Source organism: Puma concolor, chromosome E1, assembly GCF_028749965.1.
Source record: "Puma concolor isolate L17-30 chromosome E1, mPumCon1.1.hap2, whole genome shotgun sequence".
In the NCBI taxonomy this organism is placed as follows: domain Eukaryota; kingdom Metazoa; phylum Chordata; class Mammalia; order Carnivora; family Felidae; genus Puma; species Puma concolor.
This window is the reverse complement of record NC_141680.1, coordinates 29,700,822-29,723,647: the sequence shown is the minus strand read 5'-3', so window position 1 is coordinate 29,723,647 and position 22,826 is coordinate 29,700,822. Positions and strand designations below refer to the sequence as shown.

At 36.0% G+C, this 22,826-nt stretch overlaps 1 protein-coding gene and 1 pseudogene across 10 annotated transcripts in view; both read left to right on the top strand.

Moving 5' to 3' along the window:
• RAD51C (RAD51 paralog C) overlaps window positions 1-22,623 on the top strand; it is a 36,423-nt gene extending 13,800 nt beyond the window's left edge. For 2 of the 10 annotated variants that reach the window (XR_015244040.1, XR_015244041.1), the window contains 2 exons: window positions 10,822-10,888; window positions 11,822-11,884. Coding sequence is in view for 6 of the 10 variants with exons in the window: in XM_025917370.2 (XP_025773155.1) it covers window positions 1,733-1,864; window positions 10,822-10,888; window positions 11,822-11,882; window positions 20,231-20,291; window positions 21,734-21,823 (411 nt within the window). In the remaining 4 variants the exon portion in view is untranslated. Of the gene's footprint in view, window positions 1-1,732; window positions 1,868-10,821; window positions 10,889-11,821; window positions 11,885-20,230; window positions 20,292-21,733 lie in introns of those variants that run through there. The other 8 variants (XM_025917370.2, XR_015244039.1, XM_086686837.1 and 5 more) reach the window with 8 other exon arrangements.
• Window positions 15,786-18,563, top strand: LOC147574234 (pancreatic progenitor cell differentiation and proliferation factor pseudogene; annotated as a pseudogene).
• Window positions 22,624-22,826: the final 203 nt, after the last annotated feature.

Genomic DNA, 22,826 nt, shown 5'->3' with positions numbered 1-22,826 from the left:
TTGCTGAACCATTTTACATTCTTACCACCAACATATGAGGTTTTTCGTTATTTTAATTTTGCTAAACTTATGTATCCTTATCTAACCTATGGAATTGTTTGGCAAAATCACACTACCAATTAGCATTTGATTGCTATCCAGTTCAAAAGAAGTTGCTAACCTCATGGTGAACAAGTACTATTTTAACATGAATGCTGATTGATATTTTTGCTTATGTTAACAAGTGTGATGAAAATGAAACAACAAAGGCATATTTTTTAAATTGAAGTATAATTAATGTAAAATATCCTGTTAGTTACAGGTGTACATTATAGTATTTTAGTATTTTTACACATTATGAAATAAGTCCCACAATATGTCTAGTTACCATCTGTCACCATACACAAAGGTATGTGTGTATGTCTTTATATGTGGGCTGTCTTTCCCTCCTGGAGGTTCTTATCCAGGACTCAGTTCTGTTGCCTCCTGTTTCATTGATGCCTTCTCTCACATCTGGTCTGAGTTAACTTCCCTCTACTTTATCACCTACTTATTCATCATCATTTCACCCAGTGTAGTTTCTTCATAACTCCTAGTATTATCAGAAATTATTCATGTATTTGCTTGCATGTTAATTGTCCTTTACTCCACTAGACCATAAACTCCAAGAGAACAGGGACCTTGTCTCTTGTTCCCCACTGCCTGGAACAGTGACTAACATATAGTAGGTATCAATAAATATTTGCTGAATGAAAGAATGAATACTCTAAATAAAAGATAAAAATGGCTTCCTTACACATGGCTTTATCAAATTCTCTTCTTTATTGTAATCCTTATTAGATAGAAAAATATATAATCTTACAGGTTTTTAAAACTTGTTTATATTTGGATTAGTTCGCAAATTCTGTTTGTTCTTGGATTTTAGATCTTGGACTATATTGTAACTGTCATGATGAAAATATTTATCATCTATAAGTGAACCTTCTTGATTAGAACTTCAACACAAACCTGTCTCATGCTGAATTCTATATTATAACAGATTCTGTAATGATTAATTGCCTTATAGTATATTTAAAATTAAGGGGAGAAAGTATGCTAAGAATTAGGTTTTGAAGAAGGTATAATAATGTAATATTTGATGATTTTTTTAACCAAAAAATCTTGAAGGTAAAATGACATTGAATCGAAGAATTTGTTTTACTAAGACTTTAGAAGTGCTTTTTATCAGTGTAAAATGCCTCTGTAACGATTGTGTTATAGTGGCAAAGTATAAGAAAATTGTTTCTTTTTCTTTTGTTGAATTACCTTTTTAAATTGATAAATTATCTTTTGTTTTTAAAGTTTATTTATTTTTGAAAGAGAGAGAGCATGCACATGAGAGCATGAGCATGGGGTAGGGGCAGTGAGACCCAGGACTCTGAACTCAATCTTAAGCAGGCTCCACGCTCAGTGTGGGGCTCAGACTTGCAAACCATGAGATTATGACCTGAGCTAAAATCCAGTTGGATACTTAACTGACTGAGCTGCCCAGGTGCCCCAAGTTGATAAATTATCATACCAGAGTACATTTTAACTTTCAATGATTAATGCAGAAAGCATTGGGTGAATAGATTTATAACTCTCCAAAATAAAGCTTTTGGAGAGTTAAAAATAGAAATAGAAGAATTTTTTTCCTGTAATGAACTATGCTTTTTGGATGTCATTTTTAAAATTTTAACACCAAACCTAATATCCTTATCTCTTCCACATTTAGGTTCGATTAGTGATAGTGGATGGTATTGCTTTTCCTTTTCGTCATGACCTAGATGACCTCTCCCTTCGTAGTCGATTACTAAATGGTCTAGCCCAGCAAATGATCAGCCTTGCAAATAACCACAGATTAGCTGTAAGTATTATTAGTCAAGAGAACTTTATAATGAAGTCAAGATTGTATAACATAGTAATGTCTAGAAATAGCAAAATAGAATTTGACTAAAAGCAAATAATGCAGACACAGTTTTGAATGTAGTTTTGGTTTGATTTCTGGAAAAAATTAATTCTAGACATAAATGTTTCTATCAGTTTTCCTAGAGAATAATAAGCATAATCAAGATGCTGTATTTTATTTTTATTTATTTATTATTTATTTATTTATTTTTGTTTTATTTTTTAAATTTACATCCAAGTTAGTTAGCATATAGTGCTATGATGATTTCAGGAATAGATCCCTTAATTCCCCTTACCCATTTAGCCCACCCATCCCCCCGCACAATCCCTCCAGTAACCCTCTGTTTGTTCTCCATATTTAAGAGTCTCTTATGGTTTTGTCCCCCTCCCTGTTTTTATATTATTTTTGCTTCCCTTCCCTTATGTTCATCTGTTTTGTCTCTTAAAGTCCTTATATGAGTGAAGTCATATATTTGTCTTTCTCTAACTAATTTCACTTAACATAATACCCTCCAGTTCCATCCCCGTAGTTGCAAATGGCAAGCTTTCATTCTTTTTGTTTGCCGAGTAATAATCCATTGTATATATATACCACATCTTCTTTATCCATTCATCCATCGATGGACATTTGGGCTCTTTCCATACTTTGGCTATTGTCGATGGTGCTGCTATAAACATGGGGGTGCATGTGTCCCTTCAAAACACCACACCTGTATCCCATGGATAAATGCCTAGTAGTGCAATTGCTGGGTCCATAGGGTAGTTCTATTTTTAGTTTTTTGAGGAACCTCCATACTGTTTTCCAGAGTGGCTGCACCAGCTTGCATTGCTACCAACAATGCAAAAGAGATCCTCTTTCTCCACATCCTTGCCAACATCTGTTGTTGCCTGAGTGGTTAATGTTAGCCATTCTGACAGGTGTGAGGTGGTATCTCATTGTGGTTTTGATTTGTGTTCCCCTGATGATGAGTGATGTGGAGCATTTTTTCATGTGTCGGTTGGCCATCTGGATGTCATCTTTGGAGAAGTGTGTATTCATGTCTTTTGCCCATTTCTTCACTGGATTATTTGTTTTTTGGGTGTTGAGTTTGATAAGTTCTTTCTAGATTTTGGATACTAACCCTTTATCTGATATATCATTTGCAAATATCTTCTCCCATTCCATAGATTGCCTTTTAGTTTTGCTGATTGTTTCCTTCACTGTGCAGAAGCTTTTTATTTTGATGAGGTCCCAAGAGTTCATTTTTGCTTTTGTGTCCCTTGCCTCCAGAGACGTGTTGAGTAAAGTTGCTGCAGCTGAGGTCAAAAGGTTTTTGCCTGCCTTCTCCTCTAGGATTTTGATGGCTTCCTATCTTACATTTAGATCTTTCACCCATTTTCAGTTTATTTTTGCGTATGGTGTAAGAAAGTGTTCCAGGTTCATTTTTCTGCATGTTGCTGTCCAGTTTTCCCAGCACCGCTTGCTGAAGAGACTATCTTTATTCCATTGGATATTCTTTCCTGCTTTGTCAAAGATTAGTTGACCATACGTTTGTGGGTCAATTTCTGGGTTCTCTATTCTGTTCCATTGATCTGAGTGCCTGTTTTTGTGCCAGTACCATACTGTCTTGAAGATGCCATGTTTTAAAATGGACTTGTTTGATAAAGAAATACTACCTTTGGTAATTGCAATGTTGGGTTTTTCTTGTCTAAATATACCTGATTTTTTGGGAGGCAGCTGAGTGGCTGAATCAGTTGAATGTCCAACTTCAGTTCAGGTCAGAATCTCATGTTTCATGAGTTCGAGCCCTGCATCAGGCTTGCTGCTGTCAGTGCAGAGCCCTCTTCGAATCCTCTGTTCCCCCCCTCCCCCCCATCTTCTCTCTCTCTCTCAAAAAAATAAACATATAAAAAAATGTTTTTTTGGGGCGCCTGGGTGGCGCAGTCGGTTAAGCGTCCGACTTCAGCCAGGTCACGATCTCGCGGTCCGTGAGTTCGAGCCCCGCATCAGGCTCTGGGCTGATGGCTCAGAGCCTGGAGCCTGTTTCCGATTCTGTGTCTCCCTCTCTCTCTGACCCTCCCCCGTTCATGCTCTGGCTCTCTCTGTCCCAAAAATAAATAAACGTTGAAAAAAAAAAAAAATGTTTTTTTGAGAGACAGAGCATGAGTGGGGGAGGGGCTGAGAGAGGGAAACACAGAATCTGAAGCAGGCTCCAGGCTCCGGGCTGTCAGCACAGAGCCTGACGTGGGGCTTGAGCTCACAAACTGTGAGATCATGACCTGAGCCCGTTGAACATTTAACTGACCAAGCCACCCAGGCACCCCTAAAAAAAATATTTTTAAATAAATATGCTTGATGTTTTTCAGGTAAGCTCTTTTAACATCCCCAGTTTTCTTTTACTCTGGGCCTTTATTAGTACGTGTTGTATAATCACAGACCCAGACCAATAGAAAATTTACGTAGTGTGAATAACCTGGATGATTGGAGATGGAGCTAACTCTTCTAGATTTCAAATATGAGGTTAGACAAACATAAGTTCGGAAGTGAAGACATAAAAAGGAGTGAGGTAACCATCTTTTTTTTTTTTTTTTTTTTTTTTTTTTTTTGGACTGTTTGCCATCACTTTCCACTTCTGCAACCCCATGCCACTTTCTCACACAAATACACACACTTGTCCAGGAGGGAGATGGGAAAAGAGTAAACTGCTTAATTTTTTTGTACTTACCCTAATTAGAGAGTCTTTAGCACATATCCATGATACAAGTAGATAAAGAACTCCTTGATGAAATCATTTCAAAACATCTTTTTTTTTTTGGAGTTTTTATTTATTTATTTTTGCCATATACCAAAAAGCATAGTGTCCTGTGTTTGAATTATTGTCATTAATTTGTAATTTAGCATTCTGTTAATATCAGTGAAGAGTGCGCAGTAGGGGGCACTCAAGACTATTGGGTTGCATAGTTCCTTAGGGTTTTTTATTTTTGTTTTTTTAACAAATATTTTTGATTTTCTGACTAAATAACTAATCTAAACAGTGGAATACTATGCAGTGCTTAAGAAGAGTAATGTAAATATATAATGTAATGTAGTAGAGTAATGTAAATGTAGACATACTAGCACAGAACAAGATATATCCAGATATATGATTAAGTGAAAACATTCACGTCACGTTATAATATATTTTATGTGATCCCACTTTTGAGAAAAATAAAAATTATATATGTGCATTTATATTTACATGGACAAAAAGATCTGAAAGGATCAAAATGGTCATAATGACTACTTCTAGAAGTAGGATTTTGTAGGGCTGTGGACATACTTTCCCCTCTTACTTTATAAATTCTTCTTTGCTTGATTTTTAATTTCCAAGTTTCTATGTATAGAATCATGTGTGACCTTTGACAATAAATACATTTCACTGGGCGCCTGGGTGGCTCAGGTGGTTGAGTGACTTCGGCTCAGGTCATGATCTCAAGGTTCATGGGTTTGAGCCCCAGTCGGGCTTTGTGCTAATGGTACAGAGCCTGCTTCAGATTCTCCATGTCCCTTTCTCCCTGCCCCTTCCTCACTTTCGCAGGAGTACGCTTTCTTTCTCTCTCTCAAAAATAAACATCACAAAAAAATTTAAGGGGCACCTGGGTGGCTTAGTTGGTTGACCGTCCGACTTCAGCCCAGGTCATGATCTTGCAGTTCATGTGTTTGAAAATCATGATCTTGCAGTTGGTGAGTTTGAGCCCCACATTAGCGCAGAGCCCACCTCGGATCCTCTGTCTCTCTTTCTGCCCCTCTCTTTCCTTGTGTGTGCTTGCTCTCTCTCTCTCTCTCTCTCAAAAACATTAAAAAAATTTTTTTTAAATATATTTCACAATTTTTTTAAAGTTTATTTTTATTTTAGAGAGCGAGAGAGCAAGAGCATGAGCAGGGGAAGGGCAGAGAGAGAGGGAGAGAGGGAATACCAAGCAGGCTGTGCACTGTCAGCATGGAGCCTGACGCGGGCCTCAAACTGACAAACCACAAGATCATGACCTGAGCCAAGATCAAGAGTCGAATGCGTAACTGATTGAGCCCCCCAGGCACCCCTACATTTCACAATTTTAAGTTATATATGTTTTCTATTAAAAGTTTTAAGCTTTCTAAGTAGAAGGTAAGTAAATTATCTATTACCCAGAGATGATTATTGTTGAGTTTGGTATACATATTTTTCCAAACTTACCCTTTCTCTATATATGTATATGGACATATTTTTTTTTATTTTAAGGTTTTTTAAAATTTAGTTTTTAATGTTTGTTTATTTTTGAGAGAGAGACAGAGCATGAGTGAGGGAGGAGCAGAGAGAGAGGGAGACACAGAATCTGAAACAGGCTCCAGGCTCTGAGCTGTCAGCACAGATCCCTACATGGGGCTTGAACTCACAAACAGTGAGATCATGACCTGAGCTATAATTGGCCACTTAACCTATTGAGCCACCCATGGGCCCCTAAGATTTTGTTTAAAAGTGGGGCTCAGACTCACAACCCCTGTATCAAGAGTTGCATGCTCTATGGAAAGAGCCTAAATGTCCATCAACTGATGAATGGATAAAGAAATTGTGATTTATATACACAATGGAGTACTACAGGGCAATGAGAAAGAACGAAATATGGCCCTTTGTAGCAACGTGGATGGAACTGGAGAGTGTGATGCTAAGTGAAATAAGCCATACAGAGAAAGACAGATACCATATGTTTTCACTCTTATGTGGATCATGAGAAACTTAACAGAAACCCATGGGCGAGGGGAAGGGAAAAAAAAAAAAGAGGTTAGAGTGGGAGAAAGCCAAAGCATAAGAGACTCTTAAAAACTGAGAGCAAACTGAGGGTTGATGGGGGGTGGGAGGGGGAGGGTGGGTGATGGGTATTGAGGAGGGCACCTTTTGTGATGAGCACTGGGTGTTGTATGGAAACCATTTTGACAATAAATTTCATATATTGAAAAAAAAAAGAAAAAAAAAAGTTGCATGCTCTACCAACTGAGCCAACCAAACACCTTTATATAGACGTTTGGTTTGTTTTTTTTTTAACTTTCACTATTTTTTTTTAAGTTTATTTATTTATTTTGAGAGAGAGAGAGAAAGAGAGAGCCCACGTGTGCAAACAGGAGAGGGACAAATAAAGAGGGAGAGAGAAAATCCCAAGCAGGCTCCAGGCCCAGCACAGAGCCCAATGTGGGGCTCAGTCTCAATGACCATGAGATCATGAGTTGAACTGAAATCAAGAGTCGGACACTGAAGGGACTGAGCCACCCAGGTGCCCCAAAAAAGTAACTTTTCTTAGGCTTTTCTGATACCTTAGGACAGATTAATTTGGTGCACGAAGTAAATCAAGATAAAGCACACATGCTTACAGACACAGTTCAAAGCTATGGCAGCTTGATGCTAAGATGCTGAGTATTGTTCCTAGGGGAAGGAGCTTGGTGATGCTGCTCTCCCTGTCTGGGTGCTCTCTGCCTCTATAATGGTTCACTGCAAAACAAATGCTGAATGCTGTATTTGCTTTTTGCTTTTTTTTTTTTTTCCATAAAAGTGTGAATCCTCTTTGGATTTATTTTGGTTAGCAAAAACAGGTACTAATATAGGTCTTTCATAAAAGTGAAATGGCATAACAGGAACTTTTGAAAATCAGGAGATACCTGTACTCTGTAAACCAGTGCTGTCTGATAGTACTTTTCTGCGAAGATGAAAATGCTCGGTGTAATATAGCAGTTGCATAGCTATTGAGCACTTGAAAAATGGTTAGTGCTACTAAGGAACTGAATGTCTAATTTTAATTTAATTTTTTAAAGAGTGTTTTTAAAAAAAATGTTTATTATTTTTCAGAGAGAGCACGAGCAGGGGAAGGGGAGAGACAGAGAGGGAGACAGAGAATCCCAACAGGCTCTGAGCTATCAACCATAGAGCCTGGTGTGGGGCTTGAACCCAGAAACTGTGAGATCATGATCTGAGCTGAAATCAAGAGTCAGATGCTTAACTGACTGAGCCATCCAGGGGTCCCAGATTTTAATTTAATTTTTAAAAGCTCTATGTGTAGCTAATGGCTGCAGAATTGGACGGTGCACCTCTAACCAAAAAGTGGTGGTATAAATAAATATCCCAGTTACTAGAGTTTAAACACTTGGTAGTCTGTAAAGGGTATTATTCAGCATGTTGGGGATGCCAGTTAATCCTATATTTCAGGTAATTATCAGTTTACATTCCGCTTAGCTTGTTCTAAGATGCATGGCATGAGGTAGTACATGGGGAAGCCATTGTGGCACTAAAAGGAAGAGGAGCTAGAAGAAAATGTGTCATCCAGTTGGCGGCTAATTGAAATCTAGATGGAGCACAGATTTCTCCTTTGTAGACAAATAAAAATACCACTGCAGTGGGAATAGCCAAACAGCCTTTTCTTTCTCCATTTTCTTATGGAACTGATGACTTTTTCAGAACAGGTACCTTTTTTCATTGCTTTTCATAGAAGTTCTTTATCAGTTTCAGCTTGCAATTGTATCTGTCATATTTCTGGTGGGAAGGTCTGTATTGGAAGAATATTTAAAAGAACTCTTTCTGGAGAATTTGGGGCTGGGAAGTGCCAGATAATCTTTTACTGCATTAAGTCAGCTTTAAACACTCATTTTCTCTACTTTAAAATTACTGTCCTTCATTTTGAGGTAAGGGAAACAAAAACAAAAATAAATTATTGAAACTACATCAAAGTAAAAAACTTCTGCCCAGCAAAGGAAACCAATGAAACTAAAAGACAGCCTACTGAGTGGGAAAAGATACTTGTGAATGATATAACCAATAAGGAGTTATCCAAAATATATAAAGAATTTATACAACTCACTGCTTACAGGGCAGAATAAATGTCTTTTGGGTTAGGGCAGTATAAAGAAAATTAAAAAATTTATACAACTCAATACCAAAAAACACTGAATAATCCAGTTAATAAATAGGCAGAAGACCTGAACACATATTTCTCCAAAGAAGACATACAAATTGCCAACAGACACATGAAAAGATGCTCAGCATCACCAATCATCACGGAAATGCAAATCAAAACCACAGTGAGATATCACCTCATACCTGTCAGAATGACTAAAATCAAAAACACAAGAAACAGCAAGTGTTGGTGAGGTTGTAAAGGGAAAGGAGTCCTCAAGCACTATTGGTGGGAATGCAAATTGGTGTGGCCGCTATGAAAAACAGTATGGAGGTTCCTGAAAAATTAAAAATAGAAGTAATGTGATCCAGTAATCACACTACTGGGTATTTACCCAAAGAATAAGAAAACACTAATTCAAAAGGATATATGCACCCCCATGTTTATTGCAGTATTATTTACAATAGCCAAGATATGGAAGCAACCCAAGTATCTAAGGAAGGTGTGTGTGTGTGTGTGTGTGTGTGTGTGTGTGTGTGTGTGTGTGTGTATGTATATAATTGTTGAATGACTATATTGTACACCTGAAGCTAATATAATACTATGTTAACTATACTGGAATTAAAAAATAGAGGGGTGCCTGGGTGGCTCAGTCGGTTAAGTGACTTCAGCTCAGGTCATGATCTCACAGTTCATGAGTTTGAGCCTGGCATCAGGCTCTCCACTATTAGTACAGAGCCTGCTTTGTTTTGTTTTGTTTCTCTTAAAATGTTTTAATGTTTATTTACATTTGACAGAGAGAGCATGAGCAGGGGAGGGGCAGAGAGAGGGAGACACAGAATCTAAAGCAGGCTCTAGGCTCTGACCCGTCAGCACAGAGCCCAATGCAGAGCTCAAATTCATAAACCGTAAGATCATGACCTGAGCTGAAGTTGAATGCTCAACCGACTGAGCCACCTAGGTGCCCCAGTGCAGAGACCACTTTGAACCCCCATCTTTCCCTCTCTCTCTGCCCCTCCCCAGCTCATATTCTCTCTTTCTCAAAAATAAACATTAACAAAAATTTTTAATTAAATAAATAAATTTAATTTAAAATACCAAAAAGAATAAAATTGCTCTCCTTCAAACCATGGAATCTTTTCTGTAAGTCACTATTTAATCCAAAAGAATTAATAATATTTTTAGCCTTGAGGGCCATCTTTGAATAAAGTAACACCTATATCTATTATCAGCAGACGAGTATAGTCATAATTTGGAGTCATTTGACCTGATTACTGGGTTTCATTTTTTCCCACTTCTTCTGTATTTTCTTTATGATTTTAGGTCTTTTCTCATAATTTTTGCTTCAGTTTTTTTTTTCCTATAAAACCAGAAATGGTAATAACTGTATTTGTCTTTTTCCTGAAGAGGAAACAGTGAGTATTTATTAAGTATGTCACACTCTTTTGATTAAATATATTCTAGAGAGGCAACAGTGGTTAAAAAAAAAAAAAAAAAAGACTCAATCTTTGTAAGCTTCTGATTTCTCATGTGTTAAACTGGAATAATAATAATACTTCATTCATGTAGTAGTTGTGAAGGCTAAATAAGATAATGAAGGTAAAGCACTTAGCATAGCTTCTGATATTTATTAAGTACTCAATAAATGTTTATTACCACTACTGATATTGCTACTGTTGGTCTGGTGGATTCTATTGGCTTATCCAAAACTTAATTTTTAAAAGTGAGGTTTTTCCAATACTCCCATTTAGGAAGTTTTTATACATGGTCTCTTGAGACCTTTATGTATTATGTATTATCTATTTTTATTCTTCCATTTTCACAATTAGAACTTTGTTCTTGTCTGTTAAAAATGTTTATGTTCAATAGAACCTGTTTTCAGATAATTAGTCATTTTAATGGGTAAATTTTTAAGAATTTATCAGAAAAGTTTTCATTACCTAAATATGTTTTTCTTTAAGTTGTATTCAGAATAGTAAAGTCACAGGACTATTTGATAATTTGGGGGAGAGACTCACCTAATTTTCTCACCTTTTGTAGGTACTTTTAACTAATCAGATGACAACAAAAATTGATAGAAATCAGGCCTTGCTGGTTCCTGCATTGGGTGGGTAATTAATCAGATAAGATTTTTTAATTTTTTAAAGTTTATTTATTTATTTTGAGAGAGAAAGAGTGTGTGTGAGTAGGGGAGGGCCAGAGAGAGAATCCCAAGCAGGCTTCACTCAGTGCAGAGTCTGACATGGGGCTCAGCCTTAAGAACTGTGAGATCGTGACCTGAGCCAAAATCAAGAGTCAGATACTTAACCAACTAAACCACCCAGGCACCCCGCATTTTTAATTTAACACAGTTTTTTCTACCTCTTTCATTTGATGCTTGTTGAGTACTGTAGGTTCCATGAAAGCAGAGATTGTATCTGTCTTCCTCACTGACAAGTGAGCATGGAGCACAGTGTCCTTAGACACTGACTCATCCTTTCAGTTATTTAACAAACATTTATTGAGCATCTACTATTCGGCAACCATTGTGTCAGGTACTGTGCATATCAGTATTCATAAGATGACTCTTGCCCTCAGAAAGTCTTAGGCAGTAAGAAGGGTAAATCCATTTAAATACTGATCACACTACTGTGAATAGACTTATGATTTTTCCTAACCTCAGTCATGGTTTTGTTAGGACACAGTGTTTCGAGATTGTTTTGTACTAAATTCTTTAAGAATATTCTGTCCGAGTTTTTGCTTTTCTTCTGATAGCCGGAAATATGTTAGTAAGTGTGATAAGGAAGATTGACAAATATGTTGACTCAAACTATAAAGTTTTTTGAAAGCAAATAAAGGATAATGATCTGCAGTATTTCCATAGATAGGTAAAAATCTATTAATCTCAAGTTGCCACCCATATACAAGGGATTTTGAAAGTGTAAGTATATTCTTGTGTTAAATTAGGTAAAATAAAACTGTTTTGGTCAGAGGCATTCTGAAAGACTTCTAACCTTGTCAGTAAGGTAATATACAGTTGTTCTGTTCTTGTTCCCACTAGGGGAAAGCTGGGGACATGCTGCTACAATACGGCTAATCTTTCATTGGGACCAAAATCAAAGGTCAGTATAGAAACAAGTTAATAATTTTGAATATTGGGTTAATTACACGAACAGTTATGTTTTCTTAGATCTACTCCAGTGGATGAAATCTACAGTGCCCCCATGAACTAAAGCTTTTGTTGCCTTGTTCTCTATCACCTAGAGAAATCATAGAAACATATTGTTAAACTACACATTTAGCTAACATAGGAAATGCTTTGGAATATTTAAATGATGGGGTGCACCTGAAATGAGTAGGTGGCCAAGGAATGCTACCTTCTAAAGCTCTTTGAAACCAAGTGCCATTTATTAGTCTTGCAGAAGGAGGTGGGTACTCTCTGTTCCTAGAAGGGATTGAAAGAAGAATAAAACCAGGACAAAAGGAAAACTTTGAGGTTAGCTTTAGGCCAATTTATGTGGAAAATAGGATGGTTTTTCTTAGTTGCTTAATATATTTTGGGTATGAAATTGTGTTTATTTTTGTTTTCTTTTGTATTTTGCTATCCTACTTTTGTTATCCAGTTACTTACCTGCCTTTCACAAGTATTGTTCTTTAAAATAAAACTATGGCAGCGTGAAACCTTTGTATTTGTTTTTAAAGCTGCTGAGCAAGTGAACAAACCAGCTTTCATTTTCTTTAAAATAGGCAAATGAAAGCTGTGGAGTCTTTTATTATACACTTCTAGAAATGTCAGATTTATGCAGCTTCTCTGCTTTGAGATTAATTGGTATAACTGAGAGAACTTCGTTTGGAAGTGCTCTAATGAATGGGGGGAGAGTGAGACAGCAGGTGGGCAAAGATGAAAAAAAAGAGTTGCTTAAATATAAATCAGGTCTGGTCAGTGATATTGTCTAGTTCTTTATCTACATTTCTCTGTTCTCCAAACTGAAAAAAATCATGCCTGACCAAAATTAGGTTTTACTTAACTCTGAACTCATAGCAGAATTTATTACTTTTATATACATCTTTTGAAACTAATTCACATGGTTTGTGTCCCTTTTAAAAATGGCATTTCCAAAGAGCTCAGGTAACTCTCCTCCCCCCCTCATCCCCCATAATACATAGTGCTTTACAATTAACTTCCATCCCCCAGTTCTGTAAATAAGTCATTGTATTCTGGATCACAAAAGGAATTCTTTCCTTGGCAACAAACTCTATTGTAAACATTTGGCAACAGTTCTGCAGATGAGAATCTTATGAACATATTACTTGTATTTTCTCAGATTTAGGTGTTCTGTAAAGTACATCCCACTGTTAAATGTTTTTAGGAATTCCCATTTTAAATGGCCACTTTTATTCTACTATTAAATATTCACTAATAGAATACATCTAAAAAATAAAAATAATACAAGCAAAGCAAGATGTTTCAGTCTTTTTGTTTGGGGTCTTTTTGTTTTTTAAGATGCTCCATCTTTTTTTTTTTCTTTAATGTTTATTTATTTTTGAGAGAGAGAGCAGAGGAGGGGCAAAAAGAGAGAGAGACACAGGATCCAAAGCAGGCTCCGGCCCAACACGGGGCTCAAACTCACTGTGAGATAATGACCTGAGCTGAAGTCGGATGCTTAACTGGCTGAGACACCCAGGTGCCCCAAAGATGTTTCCTCTTTTAATGCACTCATTGGAAGGAGATGTTTGCCTTCTTTGTCAGATTGTAGAAGTTAGCATTGGTTAGGTACCCATGAGATCAGAAGATTATGCTTACTTTTTAGGAGTTAGCCATTTTATGACTTCCAGCTTCTTACTGATCCTTTCCAAGAAATTGGAGAATGGTGTAGAACACTTGACAATGAATTAGATGGATTTAGGGGAAATCTGTTCCATAAGTTTTTTCTATATCCCAGACTATTATTTTAGTGACTACTTGCTGATACTAGGTATTTAACTGGGCAGTTTTTGTATACAACATTTCCTTCAATAATCCCTTCGATAATTTTTTGAGGGATCTATACTTACATAGAAGTGAGAATACCAAGGCTGCCCAGAAAGATTAATTAAGTAGTAAATAATAGCTACCACTTATTGAATATTTATTAACTATCCTTTACTAAGCATTATGTGTATGTATATATAATACTTCATTTTATTTTCCAAATAACTCTATGAAATAAGTAGTAGTATCCAAAGTTTATAGCTGACTCTATAATAGTCTCTTTTCCTATAATTGCTGTTTCTAGAATGTAATTATAGTATTGTGTTGATTGCCAGCAAATCTGAAAGTATAGCTCTTATCTTCCTTTTTAGATAAAATCCTTTTTCTCCCAACTGTTTTTTTCTCCCCAGCTAGATATATATGTAAGTAATTTGCATACTCTATTATGATCAGAATAAGTTGACCTCATTTAGTAGAATTAAAATAGTTTTGTTCTTCATTGTTTAAAACCAGTTATCTTTAAGTCATTAAAGTTGCATGAAGTCTTGTATGTGTTTTAACATTTAGTTTATCTTGAAAGGATGAAAATAGAAATTCACACTGGGGAAAAATAGTTATAAAAATGAACACTTCCAGTTAGAGTAGAAAACTAAAAACCTTGACTAGCCAAATTTATATTGAGAATTGAACTTAAGTGTCCTATCTTATGCTTCAGTCCCCATCTTTTAACCAGAAACCCCTTTTACCCTCTAACAATGAAATAACATTCCAACAGTTATTCAAATAAATACTTTTATCTCTGTCCTGTATATTGTGTGGGATTTCCTCCAAATTTCATATTCATGATAATATGAGGCTGAGATTTTTCAGAATTATATCACTTTTTGCCAGAAAGATCTGGTGGTAGAGTGGAGTAATACATCAACACCCCCACATAGTGTTTCATATGTGTGCTCAGCTTTAGAGCACAAATTGTGCTTCTGTCTTATTTCTTCCTGACCCAAACTGTGTAGTTCAGCCATATGTTAAGCTTCATCTTAGCTGGGGCCATGAGCCAAGTGATTCTTTGGTTTAGTTTGTTGTTTAAAAAGATCTCTTGAGATGCAGATATGAAATATAAAATTTTATTTTTACCTAGAAATTAGAGGAAAATTTTCACCCTGAATATTTAATGCCTACTTGACTTTAGGATTTTTAATAAACATGTAAATGCTTCTGAAAAGCTCATTTACTTTTTAATAATTTTCTCAGAAAATTCAGATGTATTGGGTATCTTTTTGGACATATTGTGATATGACGTGATTTAGATAATTTTTCAGAAGGTTAGCTAATTTTTATTGAATCAAAAAGAATGATTTTTTAACAAGACAGGTTAAAATACACCATACCTCTCTTTTTATATATATATATATATACACACACACACACACACACACGTATGTATATATACATGTACATGTACATGTACATGTGTGCACACATATGTATATATATACATATACTTAAAAAATATACATATACTTAAAAAAATAAAAATAAAAGTAAAAAGTATACTTATATATACTTTTATACTTATAAAGTAAAAAGTATATATACATATACTTAAAAAAATAAAAATAAAAGTAAAAAAAATACATATATATATAGACACATATATGAACACACACATATGTATATGTGTATACATATATATGTATATACATATATGTATATACATATGTGTGTGTTCATATATGTGTCTATATATATATGTTTTTTTTTTTTTTTTACTTTTATTTTTATTTTTTTAAGTAATCTCAGTGCCCAAAGTGGGCCTCTAACTCATGACTCAGAGGTCAAGAATCCCATGCTCAGGGGGCTGGGTGGCTCAGTTGGTTAAGTGTCTGACTTAGCTCAGGTCACGATCTCACGGTTTATGGGTTTGAGCCCTGCACTGGGCTCTGTGTTGACAACTCAGAGCCTAGAGCCTGGAGCCTGCTTTGGATTCGGTGTCTCTCTCTCTCTCTCTGCCCCTCCCCCACTCATGCTCTGTTTTTCTCGGTCTTTTTTTTTTTTTTTTTTTAATTTTAAATTTTATTTTTTAAAATTTACATCCAAATTAGTTAGCATATAGTGAAACAATGATTTCAGGGGTAGATTCCTTAGTGCCCCTTAACCCATTTAGCCCATCCCCCCTCCCACAACCCCTCCAGTAACCCTCAGTTTGTTCTCCATATTTATGAGTCTCTTCTGTTTTGTCCCCCTCCCTGTTTTTATATTAGTTTTGTTTCCCTTCCCTTATGTTCATCTGTTTTGTCTCTTAAAGTCCTCATATGAGTGAAGCCATATGATTTTTGTCTTTCTCTGACTGACTAATTTCAATTAGCATAATACCCTCCAGTTCCATCCATGTAGTTGCAAATGGCAAGATTTCATTCTTTTTGATTGCCGAGTAATACTTCATTGTATATATATACCACATCTTCTTTATCCATTCATCCGTCGATGGACATTTGGGCTCTTTCCATACTTTGGCTATTGTCAATAGTGCTGCTATAAACGTGGGGGTGCATGTGTCCCTTTGAAACAGCACACCTGTATCCCTTGGATAAATGCCTAGTAGTGCAATTGCTGGGTCATAGGGTAGTTCTATTTTTAGTTTTTTGAGGAACTTCCATACTGTTTTCCAGAGTGGCTGCACCAGCTTGCATTGCCACCAGCAATGCAAAAGAGATCCTCTTTCTCCACATCCTTGCCAACATCTGTTGTTGCCTGAGTTGTTCATGACAGGTGTGAGGTGGTATCTCATTGTGGTTTTGATTTGTATTTTCCCAATGATGAGTGATGTGGAGGATTTTTTCATGTGTCGGTTGGCCATCTGGATGTCTTCCTTGAAGAAGTGTTTATTCATGTCTTTTGCCCATTTCTTCACTGGATTATTTGTTTTTTGGGTGTTGAGTTTGATAAGTTCTTTCTAGATTTTGGATACTAACCCTTTATCTGTTATGTCATTTGCAAATATCTTCTCCCTTTCTGTCGGTTGCCTTTTAGTTTTGCTGTTTGTTTCCTTCCCTGTGCAGAAGCTTTTTATTTTGATGAGGTCCCAAGAGTTCATCTTTGCTTTTGTTTCCCTTGCCTCCTGAGACGTATTGAGTAAGAAGTTGCTGTGGGCAAGATCAAAGAGGTTTTTGCCTGCTTTCTCCTCAAGGATTTTGATGGCTTCTTTTCTTACGTTTAGGTCTTTCATCCATTTTGAGTTTATTTTTGTGTATGGTGTAAGAAAGTGTTCCAGGTTCATTCTTCTGCATGTTGCTGTTCAGTTTTCCCAGCACCGCTTGCTGAAGAGACTATCTTTATTCCACTGGATTCTTTCCTGCTTTGTCAAAGATTAGTTGGCCATACGTTTGTGGGTCAATTTCTGGGTTCTCTATTCTGTTCCATTGATCTGAGTGTCTGTTCTTATGCCATCTTTCGGTCTTTCGAAAATAAATAAATGTTTTAAAAAATTAAAAAAAGAATCCCATGCTGTACCAACTGAGCCAGCCAGGTGCCCCAATTTTTCTGTTATATTTTGTATTAAAGTTAGAATTATCAACTCTAAAGCATTGTAAAAACTTATAATCTCAGTCCCTAATGCCATTCTTATATTACATATTACTCAGCAATTATTTCATTTTTGTATACAGTTGCAGTTACAGAGTATATGACATTTTGGATTCTGCCATTTTTGTCCTAAAAGTACAAACCTAAGACATTAAGCTAATGGACTGTGATCTCTGATTGCTTCTCTTTTGAATTGTGCCTGTGTGGAGGGGCAATTTCAAAATTTGAAGAGTAACAGATCATAAACCAAGATGTCCTTTTCGAATTTTCTTTGAAAACAAATTAGACTTTGCTTGCATCTTGGTCAGGGAGTGGCCTTCTGTGGCTTCCTCTGCCGTGGGCTATGTGGCCTAGCGTCCCTGTCCCTACCACCTGTGATCACACACCAAGGCCCGTAAGGGATTGGTGCCAAAGTTTCCATCAGCCTACAAGCAACAGCATGGCAGTCATCCTCTCCAGTGGCTCGCTCGTGGCCACCCATGACTAATACTGGTGCCTCCAGGGTTCCACTTCCAGTAAGAGGTCCTGCATAAGTGCAGAGTATCCTGGGGAAGCCATCCCTTACCACCCTGGTCTCCCCAAGGCTGACTTGGGTCAGTGGTAAGCAAGCTTCTTTTTTCAGGAAGTCTACTCTCCTGTTCATGGCTACAGTGTTGGAATTCCCAGGCCTCCAATGGCACGATCACCTGTGACTTGGCTCTGGAAACCATGAGGAAGCAGCCTGGTGGCCAGCCTGGCAAAGCCAACACAGCCCTGAGTGGCCACTACCAGCCACTAGGCTTTAGGAGACCCTAAGCTCATATCACAACCCCTACCCATCTTTCCCCTCCTCATAGACTAGGTAGGCTGCAGCAAGCAGAAGCAGTTGGGTTCTTTTATATCAAAACGGCAAAACACCAAAAAGGAAGTTGAGAGAACCCCACTCGTTACTTTCTAAGCCACACGCAAGGCATCTTGACATACCTTGTAACCTTGTGCCTTGCACCAAGTGGAAAATAAACTCCAAGCAGCCAATAAAAAAAAAAGAAAGAAAAATCAACATTATATTGTGTGGAAATTAATGAACCTTTTAACTCTGAGAGTTTGTGATTTTTCTCTGTTAGAAACTGCTATTTGTGCAGTTTTATCCATTTTTAAAAATTGTGGTAAATCTACCTGGCTCAGTCAGTAGAGCATGCCACTCTTGATTTTGGGGTTGTGAGTTCAAGCCCCATGTTGGACGTAGAGCTTACTTAAAAAAAAATTTTTTTAATAAAATTGTGGTAAATTGTACATATCATAAAATTCATCATTTTTTTCATTTAAGTGTACAGTTTAGTGACATGAAGTACACTCACATTATTGTGCAGTCATCACCACCATCCATCTCCACAGCTTTTCCTTCTTCCCCAACTGAAACTCTTCCCATTAAACACTGACTCCCTATTCTTCCCTCCCATCAGCTTGTGGCAACCACTATTCTACATTCTGTCTATGAATTTGACTACTCTAGGCACCTCATATAAGTAAAATGATACAATATTTGTCCTATTATGACTGGCCTTTTTTCACATAGCATAGTTTTCAATGTTCATCATAACACGTGACAAGAATTTCTTTCCTTTTTAAGACTAAATAATACTCCATTATGCATAGAAACCACTTTTTATGTTTCCATTCATCTGTCAGACACTTGGGTTGCTTCTATCTTTTGCCTATTGTGAATAAGTTATATCAGTTTTAAAGTGATTTTAAAAGGAACTTTAAAAGTTTTTGCTTAGGGCACCTGGCTGGCTCAGTCTGTAGAGCCGTGCTTCTTGATCTTGGGGTCATGAGTTTGAGTCCCAAGTTGGGCATAGAGAGCTTACTTAATTAAAAAATTTTTTAAATAATAAAATAAAAGCTTTTGTTGTATTTGTTTGCTGTTACAATATTTGAGCAAAGTTAATAAGAACTTAGAATTTTATTTCTAACTACTTTCAGCTTTTAGTTTTATATTACTTTGCATAGTACATGATAAAACTCTACCTAAACAGGGGTGCCTGGGTGGTTCAGTCAGTTAAGTGTCCGACCTCAGCTCAGGTCATGATCTCATGGTCTGTGGGTTTGAATTCCGCGTCAGGCTCTGTGCTGAAGCTCAGAGCCTGGAGGCTGTTTCAGGTGCTTCGGATTCTGTGTCTCCCTCCCTCTCTGCCCCTCCCCTGCTTTCTCTCTCTCTCTCAAAAATAAATAAACACTAAAAAATTTTTTGAATTCTGCCTAAACAGACCTTGTTCTTGTCATGACAGTGATTCTTCTGGACGTAATCATTTTGAAAGAATGTGTCTTCCTTGCTTATTTGTATTAGTATTGAGTATGTATTCCTCATTTATATCCCAAGAAATTGTCTTAATACTTCTATCATAACAAAAAATACATGATGACTGCAAAAAGTTGGAAAAATATAAACAAAAAAACTCCTTTTATCCTGTAATAACAGCTTAACTTTTTGACTGTGGTCTTCTACTAATTTTCCTGTCTATGTGTATTTACATACTTACTCATAAAGGTGGGATCATACAGCATAACTTTTACTTAATATATTATTAATGTTTTCCCATCTAATTAAATATTTTCTTCCACATTATTTTCTTAAACATCAATAGTATTTTGTCACATCGAAAATTATTTGAATTAGTCATTGGACTTTTAGATTGCTTAAAATTCCACTTAGGTAAACAAGTCTATTATTATATAAAATAATTATTATGTGCATACATATAGCTATTGATTAAAGGGAGTATTTTTGATATTTCTTTGCTTTCTACTTTCTGTGTCCTTAGAGAACAAAGCAATAGAATTGTAGGAAAAAACTAAATTTAAATTATTAAATCAGTCATCTGAACTAATTAATTAAGATCATGTATTTGTGTATATTTATTCTTTTTCTCTAAGCAGGTTGGCAACATTGTGCAAATCACCAAGCCAGAAGGAATCTACAGTACTGTTTCAAATCACAGTCAGTATCATTTGATTAGAGTGGGATTTTGGTGTTGGTGGGCAGTAATTATCTGAAGAGAGCATTTACAAATTGCTTCTGTTAACTCCTGTAGGCAGCAAGCATATTTGAGGACAGCTTTTGATGCTTAGAACATTATCCCCAAAATAGTAGTATATATACAGAATATTCTAGTCACAATTGGACTGAAATTTATTCTTAAGAACAGAGGAAATACTTATTTGTAGGCTAGTGTGTTCCATGCCATATGTAATGTCAGGATATTAAAAATTTTTTAAGTGAAAGTTGTTAAAGATTTTCCAAGAAAAAATACTAACACTACTCATTTTAGTCTGTAGATATTATAGATCTATCATAGCCACCAAATATATCCTACTTTAAAATGTTAATTTTCCTATAATTTAAAATCATAGAACACACTCTTTTTGGCTGAAATATGCATATTTATCAGTAGTGTTGAGCCAAATATATTCTTGGTGTCTCATTTTTAAGGACAAAAACAGAAATAGAGATTCTGAAATTGAATCATCGATTTAGTCTTTGTACTGCCTAGGTGCATTTAAAGTATCCTAACTGGAGGGGCACCTGGGTGGCTCAATTGGTTAAGCATCTAACTTTAGTTCAGGTCATGATCTCGCAGTTCGTGGGTTCAAGCCCTGCATAAGGCTCTGTGCTTACAGCTCAGAGTCTGGAGCCTGCTTCTGATTCTGTCTCCCTCTGTCTCTGCCTCTCCCCTACTCATGTGTGCTCTTTCTCTTTGTCTTTCTCTCTCTCTCTCAAAAATAAATAAAACACTAAAATTTAAAGTAAAGTATCCTAACTGGAAAATTTTATTTAGTTGTGAAAATAATTTGTAAAGCACCTAAGTAATTAATACCTGTTACTTCCTTTTACCTCTTCCAATAGAGCCACCATAAAGTTTGTTAGGATTGTCTTTTAGGGACACCTGGGTGGCTCAGTTGGTTAAGCATCCCACCCGCTCAGGTTATAATCTCACGGTTCATGAGTTCGAGCCCTGCATCAGACTCTGTGCTGATAGTTCAGAGCCTGGAGCTTGCTTCAGATTCTGTGTCTCCCTCTCTCTCTGCCCCTCCCCTGCTCACGCTCTGTCTCTCTCTCTCTCTAAAAAATAAACATAAATAAATAAAAGGATTGTCTTTTAGAGTATATGTTTATAATGCACTGAAATTTGTATGTGTGTATATATGTATATATATATGTATAAATAAATACACGCATACATATAAAAAATACTCTAGATATAAAATACTTTAGTACAGCTCTGGTTTGGACACGTACTCATGAGGTTTAACTTCTTCATTCACAGTGGTTGGTAACTTCTGTCTCAGTAAAGTAGCTCTCTTATCAGTTAAAAATATTTGGAAGACCAGTTTTATTTTAGATGTTCTTAAAGCATACTTATATATTTTTTCATCTTCCAGCCTCAGGGATTTAGAGATGCTGTTGTTGCTCCTGCATGTTCTTGGCAAACAGAAGGTTCATTGAATTCCCGGAAGCGGTCACGAGAATGAGAAGAAGAACAGGAATCCAAAGACTAATCTTAAAGTATACATATGTATTGATGCTGTAAGATGTAATGTATACAAAGTAGTAGACTCATTATAAAATGTAAACACACAGTATGGGATGTTTGAATCAAGAGCATAGGAACTGAATGTGAAAAACATTTAATTAGTATGATTCTCTGAATTTTTCAAAAGCAGTTTTACAATTATATTTTGCCCCATTTTCTTTTTTAGTAACATTCAGCAGAAATGATACAGGTATTGTATTTTTGCAGATGTGGAAAGCTGATCTCATGTGGCCAGTGTGAATTTACCATTCAGACTGTTTTTTCCTCTTTTGCTAATTGCGTGGAAAACCCTTGGAAGAAAATATTTTTTTCACATTCCTATTTTGTTCTCCTCTTTAAATGTAGTTTTCATAATTCTTAAAAATGACTTGTTTTTATTATTGTAATGAAAAGCCAGCACCATGAGTCAGCATATTATTGTATTCAGTTTTAATGGTAGGATATAAACTTTACATGACCAATGTGATTTTAGTCACCCCAATCCTAAAATCTAACCCATTTGTGTATTTTTTTAATGTTATTTTATAATGTTAAGGGAAGGACTTTGGAGCTGTTACCCTATCTAGAAATTGTCTATAACATACATCTTCCAGAATAGTCAAGTTGATAAATTTACAGTTATTTATCTCTATATTTTTGAAACACGGTGTGATCCATTCTAGAATTCTAGATGTATTGACATTTTCCTTTGAATAATCTTAACACTGTTTGAATGAATTAAAAATTTGGATTCTTGAATGGTTTTAAAATCATCTAAAAGTGTTTTGGCACCTGATTCTTTTTAGTACTTCTCAATTCATTCACAAAATTTACTCTGGTTCCCAATGGAAGAAAATTATTTAAATAATTGAACCATGGTCTCCACATTTTAGAGGCAATTGGTATTTCCTCCTCTCCCAGAGTGAACACTAAATTTATAAAGTTTTAAAAAACACAGTTAT